Genomic DNA, 17,167 nt, shown 5'->3' on the forward strand with positions numbered 1-17,167 from the left:
GGATCAACTGGATGGCCATTTGGGGGACAGTGGGAGAATCTTGTCCCTGCCTCATAATGTACAAAAAAAAAAAAATTCATTTCCAGATGCAACTGATGCTGATCCCATGAAAAGTACCAAATTCCCTTCTCCTCTGTCATCAGACTAAGTTTGGCGAATTGGAGACATCAGCAAGAGACTGTACGTGGAGGAGGTCAGATTATTCATTACGCAGGCTCTCTATCTCTGCCAATTTCCATGGCCATCTGCATCCCTCTAAGGAAGGCCACAGTTCCTTCAGGTAGCCCTCATCATCAAGTTGAGGTAAGAGCTCTTTCCTACTCTTCTTTTAAAGATCCAGAGGTATCAAAGAGGCAAGGGATGTACATGGCAAGTGTAGAGCACTTGCCTCACATGTGTGAGGCCCTGGGTTCAATCCCCAGCACAGCAAAAGCAAACCAACAACAAATGATATATCAAGGGCTCTTGGCTATCACTAGCACCAGAGTACTGTACTAGTCCTCATTTGTTTTTTAAACTCTACCAGCATTTGTACATCTTCATCTTACTAAGTGCCTAGTCTAAGTCTTCTGTTTCCTTCTGGGATCTGAGTAGATCAAGCATTACCTAGAAAAGGTGAAGATACGAATTGCAGATATGCATATCCTATCACCCAGGAACTCCACTCCTGGTTATAATAATGTGTGCCAGGTACACATACAAGCCCATTTATCGAACCAATGCTTATACTAGTACCTAACCAGGAAAATAAACAAATAACCACAAAGAATTGAGTAGAGCTGGGCGATGGCCACACCTCTAATCCAGCCAGGCAGAAGGCTGGCTAGAAGGTTCAATATCAGCCTCAGCAATTTAGTGAAGTCCTAAGTAACTGAGGAAGATCCTGTCTCAAAAATAAATATCATGAACACCTGGTTTATGACAAAGGTGGCATTTCAGAGCACTGGAGAAAGGAGTATTTTCAGTAAATGGAACTGGGTCAACTGGATAGCCATTTGGGGGACAGTGGGAGAATCTTGTTCCTGCCTCATAATGTACAAAATAAAAAGGGCTGGGGATATGGCTTAGCACCCCTAGGTTCAATCCCCAGTGTGTGTGTGTGTGTGTGTGTGTGTGTGTGTGTGTGTGTATGTATGTGTGCAGGAGTTGGGAGGCAGAACTGAATAGGGGTTGGGGATGTGGCTCAGTGGTAGAGCACTTGCCTAGTATGATTGAACCTTGGGTTCAATCCTTCAGTATCAAAAAAAATATATTTTTTTTGAGCACACAAATAAACTGAATCAAAAATCTTACCATTGTACACCTTATTCCAACAAAAATAAATGAACAACTCAAACTTTTATTTCAGAGCCTTTTATGTTCTTATAAATTATTAAGGATCCCCCAAAGACTTTTGATTTAATACATTACATAAAAGAGATATACATACTGAGTATTCTAAATGTGTATTTATTCATTTTAAAACAACAATAAACATATGATAGGTTAACATAAATAACATTTCTTACAAAAAGTAACTCTTTGCTCTCTCTAAAACAAAAGCAAGAAAAGTGGCACTAATTTATATTTTTATATTTTTATATTTATATTTTTATATAAATTTATATTTTTATATTTTATTGTCTGGCTTAATAGAAAACAACTGGATTTTTGTATCTATTTTTGCTTTAATCTATTGTGATATGTTATTTTAGTTATTTCTTCATATTGCATATGAAGAAAATCTGACACACATTTGTTGGAAAAGAGGAATAGTTTAATAGCCTTTTCAGATAATTCTAATATTCTCTGAAACTACTAAAACTAAACAAGTGACAATTTCTTAAAGATTAGATGCAATGTAGCTTCTGCAACCCTATCAGTGAATTTATACTATGTTTCATCAAAATCCATTGGTTAATCCTACATGATGAATTAATCTTTTACCCACCCACGATTCTGAAACATCATGTATACCTCATTTGGAAAACATTGGCTAACTGAATTATCCAAGTCTTCCAGATGATGATATTTCACTATATGACAAACAAAAAGAAAACAAAATCATTTTCATTATCATCACATCAAAAAGCTTTTTAGGTATTGAAAAGCTGTCAAGTTCATGATGTTACATTCAAGCTTCCTATAATTCTAATTTTCACATAAAAACTCAAATTTTATCATTGACAAACACAGTTGTTTCCTTTGAAGTGACAGGCTCACTTTGTTTTTTGGTTTTTGGGGTTTTTTTGGTGGGGTGTGGGAGTGGGGGGTTTGGGCACAAGGAATTGAACCCAGGGGCACTCAACCACTGAGCCACATCTCCAATCCTATTTTTTTTTTTTTTTGTATTTTATTTAGAAACAGGGTCTCACTGAGTTGCTTAGCATCTCAGTTTTGCTGAGGCTGGTTTTGAATTCTCAATCCTCCTGCCTCAGCCTCCAGAGCCACAGGATTACAGGCATGCGCCACCACCTGGCTCATGTTGTTTATTTTCAAGAAAATATCTGCCAAATACCTCTATGCAAGAAAGTAGTTCATCAATCAGTCAGTCTATCAAATAGAAATGGTGTTCTATGAAAAAAAGTAGCAAGTGTAGCTTGCAACTCAAAACCACACATGTGGTTCTTTCCTTCAAGGCATGAGTCCATATGCAGCAGAAGTGCTTGTGTATATTCACCGTTTCCTTACACAGACACTAAGAGGATGCCTGCTCAAGGGCTGCTATTTAATAAAAATCAATATTTTGGGGGGCTGGGGATGTGGCTCAAGCGGTAGCGTGCTTGCCTGGCATGCGTGCGGCCCGAGTTCGATCCTCAGCACTACATACCAACAAAGATGTTGTGTCTGCCAAGAACTAAAAAATAAATAAATATTAAAAAAAATTCTAAAAAAAAAAAAAAAATCAATATTTTTTTCCTGTGTTAAAGGGCATTCTTGATTGAAACTGTGTTTTTTGATTTTGGGGTTTTTCTTTTTTTTTAACTGCCAATAAAGTGCAGTGAACAATAAGATGATTACGAGGACAGCTTGGGGGCACTGCCTTTATTCATAAGGTGTCAGAGCTTTATTCATCTAGCTTGGGGACCACCAGTACAAATATCCATAATGAAAAGGGCAAATAACATCATATTATTATGAAAATAGTTTTGACCTCTCAGATGCCCTGAAAAGGTTTTAGGAAAACCCTAGGGAGTCCCCAGACCATACTTTGAAAGTTATTGAATTACAACAAGGCAGACAATATGGATGAATCTTAGAAATGCAATGCTAAGAAAATAAAAACAAGAAAAACCCACAAAAGACTACATACTATGATATCCATAGACACTAAAGTTTGAAAAAAGGCAAAAATACACTACATTGTTTAGAGATATATAATTAGTTGATAAAACACTGGGAGATTTTAACACTCTTCTCTCAGTAGATATAGACTGATAGGTGAAGCAGACAAAAATTAGGGCGTCTATACAAGGTTAAACAGCTAAAAAGCTTAATCTATGTGGGACCCTACACCAATAATAACAGAATACACATTCTTGGCAAACTCATGGAACACTCACAAAAACTGACAATATACTATACAAAGCAAGTCTCAACAACAACAAAAAAGGCATTCTTTATGGGGAAATTACTTTAAAAATCAATAGTAGGGGCTGGGATTATGGCTCAGCGGTACACAGGCGGGACCCGGGTTTGATCCTCAGCACCACATAAAAACAAATAAAGGCATTGTGTTGTGTCCATCTACACCTAAAAGATAAATATTAAAAAAAAATAGTAAAAAATAACTAAAACACTTGGAAATGCTAAAAGTACACTTTTAAATGGTCCATAGGTTGAAGAAGAGATCTTAATAGAAATTAGAAAATATTAAGGTAGTAAAAATACTACATAGCAAATCTGTGAGCTGAAACAGTATTAGAGAAGTTTATAGGTTTAAACTGTTTTATTAGAAAGGAGGATAAAAATTAATGAACTGAAAATTTGAAGGTCAGGGAGAACAATCCACATAAAAAATAAGGAAAGAATATACCCAAATCAGTTATCAACCTAACTTGTTTGAAGCTATATGATATCATCTTTATAGAAATATGTCCAAAAAATGTTCCTGTGCAAGTAATTGTAGTGTCTGCATCATGGTACCTCAACCTATCCATTCAACTGACCATTGCAAAGCCCAAAACAAATGCATTGCCATCAGCAGTGGCGACTCTCCCTGGCCCCTCTCTTCATAAGACTTTAGTCAGAGTCAAGTGCTCCCACTACCAGGAACCTTTTTGCACCCATCTGATTGGAGACATGATCCTCCCAAACCCCACCTCTGCTGGGACTGTCCTACTTTGAGAAAAACTCAAGAATTCTCTTGCACAGCCCAAGGGGGCCATGCTTTGAAAAGAAATTCATAAATTCAGTCAAGTTGAACTGGGGGGGTGGGTGGGATAAAAAAAAAAAATTAAACCAACTCAATAAAGTACTGCTTTCCAGATCTCCGAATTATCATGAGGAATGGTACAAACAAAGCACACCATCTTTTCTTTCATTCTCTTGTGTTTCATGATCACAATCTCTTCCTTTTTCCATCTGTCTCCCTCTTTCTCCCATGTGCAGCTACCTACAATGTCCAGTGTGAGGAATCAGGTGAAGACTGGCAGAAAACAGCCCAGCTCCCTTCCACACTGTGCTCCTCCATTACATCACCTCTCCAGCCCTGCATAAGCCACGGTACACAGGGCTGCATCTCAAACTGATCCTGCTCCTAAATCTCATGTTCATATTACCATCTGACCACAATCTCTTCAATTTTCCAGTCCTCTCACTCCCCGACTCCCAACAACCCTATCTTTCAACATCATTAAAAACTCTAGCCCTTGATCATCAGCCCCCTCCTACCCAGACTTCCATTCCTCCAGAGCTTGATGCCAAAGACAATCAGAAGAGTTACCTCTCTGTGTGCTGGCAATGAAGACACAAGTTCCCCTGCCTGGAGCAAAATCACACAGCCAGACAAAAATGTGATCTCCTTCTACACTGATATTCAGTCTCAGCTTGATTCTCATTGTTGTTCTCCAGTTGTTTTCTTATCCTTGGCCTTCCCTCATTTCCAAGATTTTCCCACTCTCCTCAAACTACTTTTCCAGCCCTGCTGCCTCTTCCTGTCTTTATTTTGCATCCTACCTCGTAAGGGAAATAAATAAATAAATAAATAAGGAAGCCAGTCTGGCTTGATGGAAACCCTCCCACAAAGGTCCTGAGCCAGCTATTCTTTGCCCCTGTCTGGCTCCCTCTACTGGTCAGACTTGTCAAAGAGCCCTTCACTGACCTGCTGTGGGAAGCATTCTCCTGATCCTATCCTATGTTTCAGTTCTTCACAGAATATATCTTGTTCACTGCTCTACCTAAGAACCTACAACATATTAGGCACTTAAAGTATTCCTTAAATACGCTAAATTCTATGGGAACACTAGTTCTGATTAAGTGAAGTTTTGAATTACTCATGAGCATCAGTAGTATGCTCCTTGCCTAAAATCCAACTAACCTTTTCCAATTTCAGACCATTACTCATTTCTTCTCTCTACTTCTCTTCATTCTAAATCCAATCCATACCACCTTCTGCAAATCACTGCCACATCTGTCTACCATTCCCTCAGGCCTATTTTGTCATTCTAGATTCTTTTCAGGATCTGGCTTCATTTTTCCTCTCTACTTTATCCCTTATTGTTTTCAATAATTTCTACAGTCAGGGATATGGTGCTATACTTTAGATCTTGAATGTCTCCCAGCCCATGATGCTACTGGGAGGCAGTGAAGTCTTTGGGATGGGGGAGGGGCTAGCAGAAGGAAGTTATGTCATTGGTGGTGGCTCTTGAAGGAGATATTGAGACCTTGTCCCCTCTTCTCTTTCTCTCTTTGATTCCCCCATGTCACGAGGTGAATAGGCCTCTTCCACCTCATACTCCCAACATGATATACTATGACAACATAAGCCCAAAGCTGGGGCCAAATGATCACGGGTTGAAACTTTTGAAACTGTGAGCCCAAATAAATTCTTCCTCTTTTTAAATTGACTTAGCTCAGGTATTTTGTCACAGTGATAGAAATCTGACTAACACACATAGTCAATGACCGTAATATACATGTCAACTGTTAACCACAAGACAATCCCATGCTCAATCTCACCCTAGATGATTTCCTCTTAAAAACCTCAACACTGGAGGGCTAGGGATATAGCTTAGTTGGTAGAGTGCTTGCCTTGCATGCACAGGGTCCTGGGTTCAATCCCCAGTACCACCAAAAAAACTCAGCATTGGGCTGGAGTTGTGGCTCAGTGGTAGAGTGCTTGTGAACCCCTAGGTTCGATCCTCAGCACCACACATAAATAAATAAAACAAAAGATCCATTAACAACATAAAAAAAATTAAAAAAAAAACACCAACATTTATCTTTTCTACTTCCCAGTACCCAAATGAAGCTATTCTTGATTTTCACTAAAATCTGTAAACTTGCTGTCCCTTCACACTAATCCTCCTGGATAGACACTTGATTTTCCACTCTTCTGTTGAATGCACTCTCTTTACCTGGTCTTTCTGCCACATGCTTTCTCTTATCATACTGTGCTTCAGAGCACCACCGTAAAAGTCTTCAAACAACATTTTAATCATACCTAATTGCAGATTGGATTATTTAAATTTAGCATGTTAAGTTTAAAGGAAAGCAAGACTTGAACAAGAAGGAGACAATCTTTTTATATTTAATACGATGGTAATGCTAAACAGAACATTCGTCATTTTCCTTTGATTATGACAGGATGGGTAGTTCACATTAATCCCCAGTCACCACTTCCCTTGATTATTTGGAAGAAATACTCACGTAGATAAGTCCTGAATAGTAGCGGTCCTTCAGATTATGTAAAACAGAAGCTTCATTCAAGCATGTCAATTCCGCCATATCCTCCACCTTGGAAAACTTCGGTGGGTTCATCTTCTGGATGTCATCTTTGTTGACCATTGCCTTTTTCCCATTCTCTGCCAACTCCACCATAACTTCATCTCCCCGTTCTTCTTTGATACTAGCTGCCTCAAATCCATGGCGTTCAGATGGAATCCACACTAGCTTCTTAGCTGTCCAATCAGCTTGAGTGGCAGGGTTGTAGATGACAGCCCTGTCCACAAAGAGATACCTCTCTGGATCCTCCAGTCCAGTTCTCTGTGCCATTGTAAACAGAAGGATCCAAGAGCAATTGCCCCTAAGAGAAGAGGAGAAGGGCAAAATTAGACATTTACAAAATGTAATATAATTTACAAATTTTGTTTTCAAACAAAACTTTAAGTAAACATGAGCCATAAACTCTGAGTTCAGGAGCTGGGGTATTACTCTTCACAGCCATACTAACTATATTTCCAAGGTAAATTTCAGAGGTGACCACTAATTATGCCTCTGGTTGTCTGACGACCACTCAAGATCTGCCCTCAGTTACCAAGGGCTGAAAAGCAGGCAAAAGAAAAAAGCAAAGTTCCAGGATGACCTTTTTTTTTCTCCAATTCCTCTTTCACCCTCACCACAAATTAAACAGGGAGTTAAGCTGGGAAAGGAGAAAAAAGAAAAAGAAAACAAATGCATAATAAAAGGTCCTTGGAGTGGTACTGGAATTAGTGGGACCACAAGGATATAGCTACAAAAACACAGGATGATGCTAGCGAGAAGCAATCAGACACAGCATGCCTCCCAGTCCATCTTCAAGCAACTCAAAGCTCTTCTTTAGAAATAACCCAGATCAATCCCCCTATAGCTTTCCTATTGGCCCCATGTGGTCTTAGTGTGATTAAATGGAGCCAAAGAAGAGAAGTGAAACTTCTGGCTTCCCTCAATGGCCTTTCAAGTATGTGGTGGTGACAGCTATCCAGATCTGCATTCCCATCCTGCAGCTGCTCCCACTCCTCCATGTTGGCATTAGCATTGCATCATTCATCAAGACTCTAGCAGGGTGTAGGTGTGTAATCTAGTGGGGATGCTGAGGCAGGAGGATCTCAAGTTCAAGGCCAGACTGGGTAGCTTAGCAAGACCCTGCCTCAAAATAAAAATAAAAAGGGTAGGGGATGCAGCTCAGTGGTAGAGCATCCCTGGATTCCCCAGGACCACAAAAAAGGGGTGGGGGCAGGGAAAAGACGCCTTCTCTGATCTCTTATCTCTAGATAGACTCCAATGTGTCTGTGTCTTCCCTTTATGGAGTGTGTCCCAGAAGCAAACATAACATTCCAGATACAATCTGATCAATGCAGAAGAAAGAAAGAATCGTTCACAACTTCAGCCACACCGAGGAAAGGACTGGTTCTGTGACTTTACCAATTAATATAGCTCGAGACCTAACCAATTGGTTTCTTTAGCACCTATGGAGATCTGGCTCATAAGAAGCTACCAGGAGAACTCCACACACATTATATTGCTATTGCTATATATTTTCCTCTATTTGTGCAATTGACTTTTTGGATCAAATAACAGCATTTTAAGTCCTTATCATTAGCCTTTCTGATGTCACTTGCTATTCCTGCCCGATAGCATCTTTTTAGAATCTGATACTATCCTGAACATTTTTTGCCATTACTCCACAAATTCCAGGTTATTACAAACTTCACAGGTACAATTTCCATGGTTTCATCTAAATCAAACACACAAATCCCCTCAATTTTCCCCCCACCCTGCCCTCCAGAGATGTTGGGGGCTCTTTGCAGGCAAGAGGATCAATACAAGGCATCCTTTACAGGTTGCAAGGAAAATCATAAGGTTGTCCAAAGTTGCTAAAAAGTTCTTAACACTAACTCAATAGATGAATTTCAAGTTCTGTGAAATCACAGAAATTTGTGTTAAAAACATGATATACACTTAGGGTGTACACAGTATGTTGTCTTAAGACATCCATAACTTTCTTTAGATTCTCAAAGGATTGCTATATCCTTAAGAATGAATCACTGACAATGGGTATAGGTACTAGTCATTTAACCCCTAATGATAATTTATTATTATTTATCAATTAGCTATGATTCTTCAAAAATTTGTTACAATGTAATGCATTATAAATGCCCATACCCTATTAATAATGAGTCTCAAACTTTGGAATGCATCAACAGCATCAGGAAGTCTTCTTAACACACACAGATTAAGGGTCAGATGTGGCTGAATGATAGCACATTTGCCTAACATACAAGAAGACCTGGGTGGTTCAATCTCCAGCGCGCGCGCACACACACACACACACACACACACACACACACACACACACTCTCACTCTCTCTCTCTCTCTCTCTCTCCTCTCTTCTCTTCCTTTCTCTGTTGGGTTCATCCCCAAAGTTTCTGATTCAGTAGATATGAGATACAGTCCAAGAATCTGCATTCAGAAGATGCTGATGCTGCCTGTCATGGGAGAGACACACTTGATAACCATTGCTCTAGTTTTCTGGCTGCCATAATGGGTCACTGTTACTATCAGGTAGACCAGGGTAGAAAGGCAGGTTAAAAACCAATGTTCTAAAGCTGGGCACAGTGATGCATGCCTGTAATCCTAGTGGTTCCAGAGACTGAGACATGAGGATCTCAGGTTCAAAGCCAGCTCAACAACAGAGAGATGCTAAGCAACTCAGTGACACCCTGTCTCTAAATAAAACACAAAATAGGGCTGGGGATGTGGCTCAGTGGTGGAGTGCTCCTGAGATCAATCTCTTGTACCAACAAACGAACAACAACAACAAAAAAAACCAATGTTCTAGATTCATTCATAACATGATTTAGAGAATGTGCTAATATTTTAAAGGTTAAGACATGGATAAAACAAAAATCACAAAACAAAGTGAACCCTTCCCTAAATATTACAAAACATGTGATTCATGTTAAGATTTCTACAAATAAAAGTGCTTACATGTTATATAACTAAATTTATATTTGCCTTCCAAGGCATCCACGTGTCACGTGGGGAGAGGACAGCACAAAAAATATTCATGGGTACATGTAAATCATGAAGAATGGTTTCAAAAGCCCATTAATGCTGGGGGCAGGAGTACATCTGCAATCCCAGCAACTCTGGAGGCTGAGGCAAAACAATTGCCAACAACTTAACAAGACCCTGTCTCAAAATAAAATATAAAAAAGGACTGGGGATGTAGCTCAGTGGTGAACTGAACCCCTGCTGTAAAAGAAAAAAAAAAAAACCATTATTCCCATTACCCCTAGGGACTGGACTCATGACTATTAACAAATTGTTCCAACTTAAACACTGCACACTGGTAAAAAGGAAGGCATGGGAATCATCATAGATGAATCTGAAGACAAGTAATAGAACACAACACTCTACCTTTGGAAGCACAGAATCTATTAAAAGAAAACATATCCAACTACAACAAAGTATGATAATAAGTTACTCATTATTCTTGTTCAATATTAACTGTATATTCTATATGGCACTTAGGAAACCATCTTGCTGACAGTAAGCATGCACACATTGCTTTGATTTACCTTGGGTATATAATTACATGCTTAAATTGTAGGTAGCTATAAATTAGAATAACTTTACAGGTCATTTCTAGAACAGGTCATTTCTAGGGCAGGTCTAGAAAAATGAATTAGATTAAGTTACTTATCAAAATGGGACAGTTAAAACTTATCAGCACTTTTTCTAGGTGTAAAAATGCTTATAATTTAATATAAGAAAAAAAATCAATAGATCCCCAAAAGTTCACAAACATGTAAAGTTCCATATACACATCTTTTCTTTTTTTTTTTTAGTGGAATAAATGTTCTTTGAGTTTTTTACTGCACAGTAGGATTACAAATTACTTGCTTTTTTTTTTCCCAGCTTTTTCTACAACTGAACACTGTGGGGATGGTCACCTGTTCCTTGCTGAATCCTAAGCTCTGAGCCTAGCCCCTGGGACACAATAGGGTCTCTATACGTATTGATCAACCTTCCATGAAAGGCCCCCACCCTCACAGTGAGCTTCAACTTCTCCACAATCACAAACCTACTATTCCTTCCACTCCTGACCCAAATGCCACCCTTTCAGAAGTTCTTTTCAGGTCAATCTGGCAATTTAATCCTCTCCTTCTCCTAACATTTTGTACTGTTCTTCTGGCAAGTGTCCTTGTCCTGCCTTGCATTGCACCAAAGGGCCTAGCAGGTAGTAGGTCCTCATATTGTTGTTTAACTGCAGAGTTCATGAGGCCACTGAAGATATTTTGTTCCGTTTAACTCTTTACTTATGACTGCCAAATATGTCATGTTTTTTCACTGCACTGTACATCTGGTATTGAATCTGAATAATACTGGTATTTAACAATGTACCACCCCCAAATGTTTTGTCTTGTTGAAAGTTTCATGCCACAGTTGATTTTTTTTTTTATTTGTAGATGAACACAATACCTTTATTTTATTTTTATGTGGTGCTGAGGATTGAACCCAGTGCCTCACACATGCTTTGGCAAGCGCTCAACCACTGAGCTACAACCCCAGCCCCCATACCACAATTTTTAAAATAGTTTATTCCACATATATCCTAAATTATATATCCCTTATTATGTCCAGGCACTATTCTAAGTACTTTTCAAATATCAACTGTTAATCTTCACAACAGTGCTATGGGGTAGGGGCCATTAAAATCTCCATTTCACAGATGAGGAATGTGAGGTACAGAGAAAGCCAATAACTGGTGCAAGGTCACACAGCTTACAAGTAACAGGGTTGGGATGAAGTCCAGAGTTCAGGTCCAGCATTCAGGCTACAGTGACGGAAGGTAAGAGGGAGGAAATTGTGAAGGGCATGTAGTATTTTTTTGATACCAGTCTATCAAAAAAAAAATTTCTACCAATTATGACTTGAAAACTACAGGCTTAGTCAGTGAACCAACTAGCACAATCTGACCAAGGTTTCATATTTTATAGAAAAAAATGCCCATATTTAGGGGGAAAAGGAATAAACAGGCACCTTTTCAGCAAACATGAAGATAATCTGGAGGTTTATCTTAGAGTCATTTGAACTAACTGCTTAATTATAACTAAGTCATTTATCTATGAATGAATTAAATAATACTGTACATATTATCAGGGAATAACAGAACCATAGTTCCCATCACCAAAACTGGTTTTAGACACATACACACCCCTGGGACTCCATCCACCCAAGCCATATTTTACTTTCAAAGAAATGCCACCCAACTAACTTCTCAACTGCCTCCCAGCATCCCTTCTATAGTAGAAAATAATTCAGAGGAAAACAATTCAATTTTATGAATAGCTTGCATAGGGAAAAGCAAAAAAAAAAAAAAAAAGATGGATAATTTATCCAGGATAGAGCATCCTTGTAAAACAACAGACAACTAAAACAGAACTGCCCCAATTTGTGTAATGCTAGCTACCACTGAGGTCACTTACATTACAGGATTGTGCAAGTCTGTTAATTTATCAAAACTCTGCTTAAACAAATGATCCCACACTAAAGGCAAAAGACCACTATTGCTATTTATGGCCTGGACCATCTGCCAATTAATACTGTTATACTGTGTTAAATATTTCCAAACCTTTGATCCAAAACCAGGAATTTTAATTCCTCATATATGATAATAAAGTACATACACCAGTGAAGCATGCAGTCTTCCACCCTACAATGTGCCCTTCAAATTTTCCTCCATCTCACCTTCTATTCAGTCTCTTCATTGTAATGATTTCCCTAAAGAGCCCAGACAAACAGCCAGGCTCTCCCAGGCCACATCTTTTTGCTGCAAAAGCTTGTGCTATATCACACAATTATACCATCTGCTTTCTCTCGATAAGGACAGGGAAGAACTGAATTTAAGATGCAGAAGTGAGGAGATGCATAAAATGGCCACTTTTCCAGGACCGGAGACAGACAGGGCATACTAAAAACATCAAAAGCGTGGGACTCCCAAGAATAATTAATAGAGGCAGACTGATGGAGATAAAACAATGAACAGATTATAAAGTTTTCCAGAGTGAGATACTATCCAGAATAATTAAACCGGACTCAAGGAATCCTCAGTTTCAATGCTAAAAAAAAAAAACAAACACAAAATCTCAGCAAAGCCAAAGTATTATATTTAGTATTATATTATTCTGCGAAAACAGCAGTCTTTGTTTCATCTGCAGTCTGGATCTACCCCGCCTGCTTTCCCTACCCCACCCCAGTCCACCCCACCCCCTTCCATCCACCGCAGTGATCTTGAAGGGAGCTGCAGAGGCCCTAAGACACAGAGATAACGGTCGTAGGCAGAGGCCACGTTACCCAGACCTCACCAGCTGGGGTCAGACCCGCGGAGTCGCCAACCTCTTTCCTAAGGCCCCAGTTCAGGCAGGCCTGGCTGGGGGCCTCCCGGGTCTCCGGGCCGCATCCGCCCACCACAGGCCCACAAAGCCCCGGCCAATGCTAGGACCGACTCGGCAGCTTCAACTTCCCTACGACCTATTTCCAGCCTGATTTTTAGGGGATCAGGGTGTGACCCCCCCCAACTGCAGAAGACAAGGAAGAGACTCTGCGGCGAGCCATTCCCAGATCACTTACACAATAAAGGGATCCCGAGGCAAGGGCTGACCCTCCCCCCGGCCGCCCTGCTGCAGCGCGCCCCCGCCACATTTCCCGCCTCGCCCCCCCAAACCGCGCGGGCCTCGCCGGGCGTCCACCCCCGGCCCTGGCGGTCCACGGAGCGCGCGGCATGCCGCCGCCTCCCCTTCTCCTTTCCCAGAGCCCGCAGAGTGCGACCCTCCCCGCGACCGCAGCCGGCTCGGGAGCTCCACACCCGCCGCGCGCTCTCCAGGCTCCGCAAAGCCTCTAGCCCCGGTTCCTGCACCCCACGGGGCCGGCGCTAGCCTTCTAAGTCCTCGGCGAACTCTTCTACCGCGCCCGGGGAGCCCGGCCCGGCCTAACCCACCCAAGGGGTCCTTCCTGTCCAGCGCCCCTGGCCACCACGATCACGCCACAGCAGGGCACGGTCCTCTCCTAGGAGGCAGACACAGACTCGCCGGGACCCCCGCCAGGGCACTAGAACCCCAACTCCACACCGCCAGGGACCCCACACACCGAGGAACTGGCCCCCACATCCCCGCCCCCAAATCTCCATCCTCAGTCCCCCAGGGGTCGCCTTCCCGCACACCCCGGCCCAGATCCCTGCAAGGATCTCACTCTCGAGGACCTCATTCCCCGACCCTCCTGGGGTCTCTCCATCTTCACCTACTGGGGTCCTCTTACCCACTCCCTGCCCAGGTCCTTGCTCCCACGAATCGAAGGTCTCCTCAGCATAAACCCTCCCGCCTAGATCCCCTTCTGCCTTTCCCAGCTCCCGCTTCGCTTGGTCTCTGTGCTCCAGAGCCGCCCGGTCCTCCAAGCCCGGAATCCTTCTCTGCCCCCAAAAAACCTGCCCGGGACCGCCGCACTCGGACCCGGACAGCGGTACCTCTCACCTTCAGCCGAAGATGGTGGCGCCGGCGCACGTCCCCAGCCGCGACCACAGATCCGGCGCCTCAGTCCCAAACCCACCGCTGCCTCCGCCGGGCTCCTTTAGCACTGCTGCTAGCGGCTGCCCCACCCACTCCCACCCTCATTGGGCCATCTCCACGCCCATCACCGCCGCCCCCAGACCCACTGGTCCGTTTGCGCGCCCATCTCCTAGAGAAGACGTTAGCAACCCGAACGAAGCTACCTTCCCGAGTCCGGCTCCCTCCACCCACCTGGACTGATGCTCATTGGCTCCCGCTCCCGGCCCAGGCCCCCAGAACCCCAATCTCATAGGCTAGCCCTCATGCCCGTCAAAAATTCCGGGAGGTGCGGTCGGGGCAGTGGCGGGCGATTGGCTGGCTCGGGTGGAGATGGACAGCTGAGGCTGGCTGGGCGCTTAGCTATCCCGCAAGGCAGCGAGGACTGACCGGGTTGGAGCCGGCGTGCCTCGCCGGCCAGGACTGTGCACACCGGGAGGCAGGTGCGCTGCAGCAGGGGCCCCCAGCTCCGACTACAGGAAGAGTCGGGAGGCCGCTGCAGCCCGCTGGAGCACCTGACCACTCCCTGGGATTAACGAAGCCTTGTGTCCCGCAGCAGAACAAGCTTTCACTGCGGAGTCCCGGCCCGGAGCACTGCCGACAGGGGCGGGGCCCGAGCGCGGTCCTGAGGCCTGACGTCACCCCAGGGCGGCGCGGGGGGTGGGGGCCGAGGCTCTGCGGCTCACCTGCAGTGGGGGAGGGGTGCAGCTCCGCCCATGCGCCAGGGCCCTACCTGGGCCCCGCTGCAGGCAGTGCACTGCTAAACACTGTCGCGACTTGGGACCCCAAACCGGTGCTGCCGGCTAATCTCCTAGTGTCGGGACACCTTCCTTGGTTGCCGCAGTTTTGGTGTTAGCGAGGGGAGGGGCCTCCCTGTTCAGTCTCTAGGCAATGCTGAGATTCCAGAAGAATGAGATTCCAGAAGAATGAGGTCTTGGAGAGAAGACCTGGGAAAAACACTTCATTCGCCTTATTCATGCATTCGTCCATTCATTTATGAAGTAGAGCTTCCTATTTGAGAGTGCTGTGAGAGTTTCGCAGGTTTCCTGTAGGGCTGTCATATTGCTTAGGCCCTAAAAAACATCTGGGCTGGGACACTCCAAAAAAACTGGAAAATCAAAGTTAACAAATAGTTAATGAAATGTCTGCAGAATCTAGGCAACAACAATACAATTCTTAACTATATGTGTACAAATACAATAAAGTTTAAAATCACAAGGACAAAATTATTTGTTCCTACAAAAACTGAAATTGAGGGCTGTGGTTGTAGCTTGGTAGTAGAGTGCTCACCTCGCATGTGGAAGGCATTGGGTTTGATCCTCAGCACCACATGAAAATCAAATAAAGGTATTGTGTTCATCTACAACTAAAAAAGTATTTTTAAAAAAGTTGACAATAGCTTTTCAAAAAAAAATTGCAGCAAGATGTAGTTATTTAATATTGAATATATGAGTGCATTTAAATACGTATGATGTAAGTGCCTCGGAAACTTCTAGTCTGATGAAAAGTGAATAAAACAACCCAAACAAGGCAGGAAGTGATAAGGAAATGTTGGTGGAATTCAGAGAAAGCTCCAAGGCAGCTGTGTGCAGAGCCCTTCCTAGGGAAGTGGAATCAAGATCTGCATTGTCCTTTGTCCTGATCTGGTTCCCACCCCCACCTGGCTACTGGGGTAGCTTCCCCTACCCCCAGGTGTCTTGTGACTTGACCCCATTAAGAATTCTGTCCTTTTTAATGTGGTCTGCACATGGAAGACAAGTTAACTGTACAAAATATGTGGATAGTAGTCCTCTTCTGAATTTTTAAATGTGTTTAGTGTGGCCCTGTATGCCACCATGCCCATGTTTCATATTATTTTTAAACAAACTCAGTGGACCATCAGAAGAGGAAGGCCAAAAGTTCACCAGAATTAAACCTCACAAAAACAGTGGTCTTGATATCAATAATTTTAAAAAGGACCCCAAGTATATCTGTGGCTCCTATTTCCCTTATCTGTCAATAAAAAACAGTCTTCAAAGCTCTTTACTTCCTTTTTCTCCCTTGCTCCCCACACCTAACCCCTTGATATCTACCATCCATCTCAGGAAGGGTCACCTTCCTATAGCTTCATCCCAGGATCTGCTACAGTTCTGTTAAGGATAACACAAAATCTAGAATCAGGTAGAACTGGCTTTGAATCCAACTCTGCCACTTCCTAAGTGTTCAACCTTAGACAAATTACTTCCCCTCATCTCTAAAAAGAAGATACAAATATGTATCAACATTACCTATTCAACATATATGTAATGATGATTTACTGGGGGAAAAATGTGACATTATGGAAAAAAAATTGAAATTGCCTTTTTCTAGTGTATAAGTTTATTACACAATAGTGAGAGATCCTCCCCATCTTTCTCCATAGTCATTTTCCCTGGCAGTCTAGGCTGCTTTTACCCCCCAAAGCAAAAGTTCACACACCATTGTTTTGCAGGGTTTAGGTCAGATGTCAAAACTCATTCCCTCAGGGCAGGTCCAGCTTCTGAACTTGTTTTGTTCCATCTGTACAGAACTGATATGCAGCATTTTTAAAATTTGAATGAATTCCAACATTTAAAAATTAAGAACTATCCAATATCATTAGCCATTAAGGAAGTGCAAATCAAAACCACAATGAGATCCCACT

General features: G+C 42.5%; 1 protein-coding gene and 1 non-coding gene across 8 annotated transcripts in view; one reads left to right on the top strand and one right to left on the bottom strand.

The window, feature by feature from the left end:
• The window catches only part of Myh10 (myosin heavy chain 10), a 134,939-nt gene extending 120,025 nt beyond the window's left edge, over nt 1-14,914 (bottom strand). For 6 of the 7 annotated variants that reach the window (XM_005332861.4, XM_078042869.1, XM_021731396.3 and 3 more), the window contains exons 1-2: nt 14,434-14,586; nt 6,850-7,225 (exon numbers count right to left, since the gene is read on the bottom strand). In XM_005332861.4, coding sequence (XP_005332918.1) covers nt 6,850-7,194 — 345 coding nt within the window. In that variant the 5' untranslated portion in view covers nt 7,195-7,225; nt 14,434-14,586. Of the gene's footprint in view, nt 1-6,849; nt 7,226-14,433; nt 14,587-14,895 lie in introns of those variants that run through there. The other variant, XM_078042867.1, reaches the window with a different exon arrangement.
• Trnaa-ugc (transfer RNA alanine (anticodon UGC)) lies at nt 6,202-6,273 on the top strand. Its single transcript has one exon. It is a non-coding gene; the product is annotated as a tRNA-Ala (tRNA).
• Nucleotides 14,915-17,167: the final 2,253 nt, after the last annotated feature.

Source organism: Ictidomys tridecemlineatus, chromosome 3, assembly GCF_052094955.1.
Source record: "Ictidomys tridecemlineatus isolate mIctTri1 chromosome 3, mIctTri1.hap1, whole genome shotgun sequence".
In the NCBI taxonomy this organism is placed as follows: domain Eukaryota; kingdom Metazoa; phylum Chordata; class Mammalia; order Rodentia; family Sciuridae; genus Ictidomys; species Ictidomys tridecemlineatus.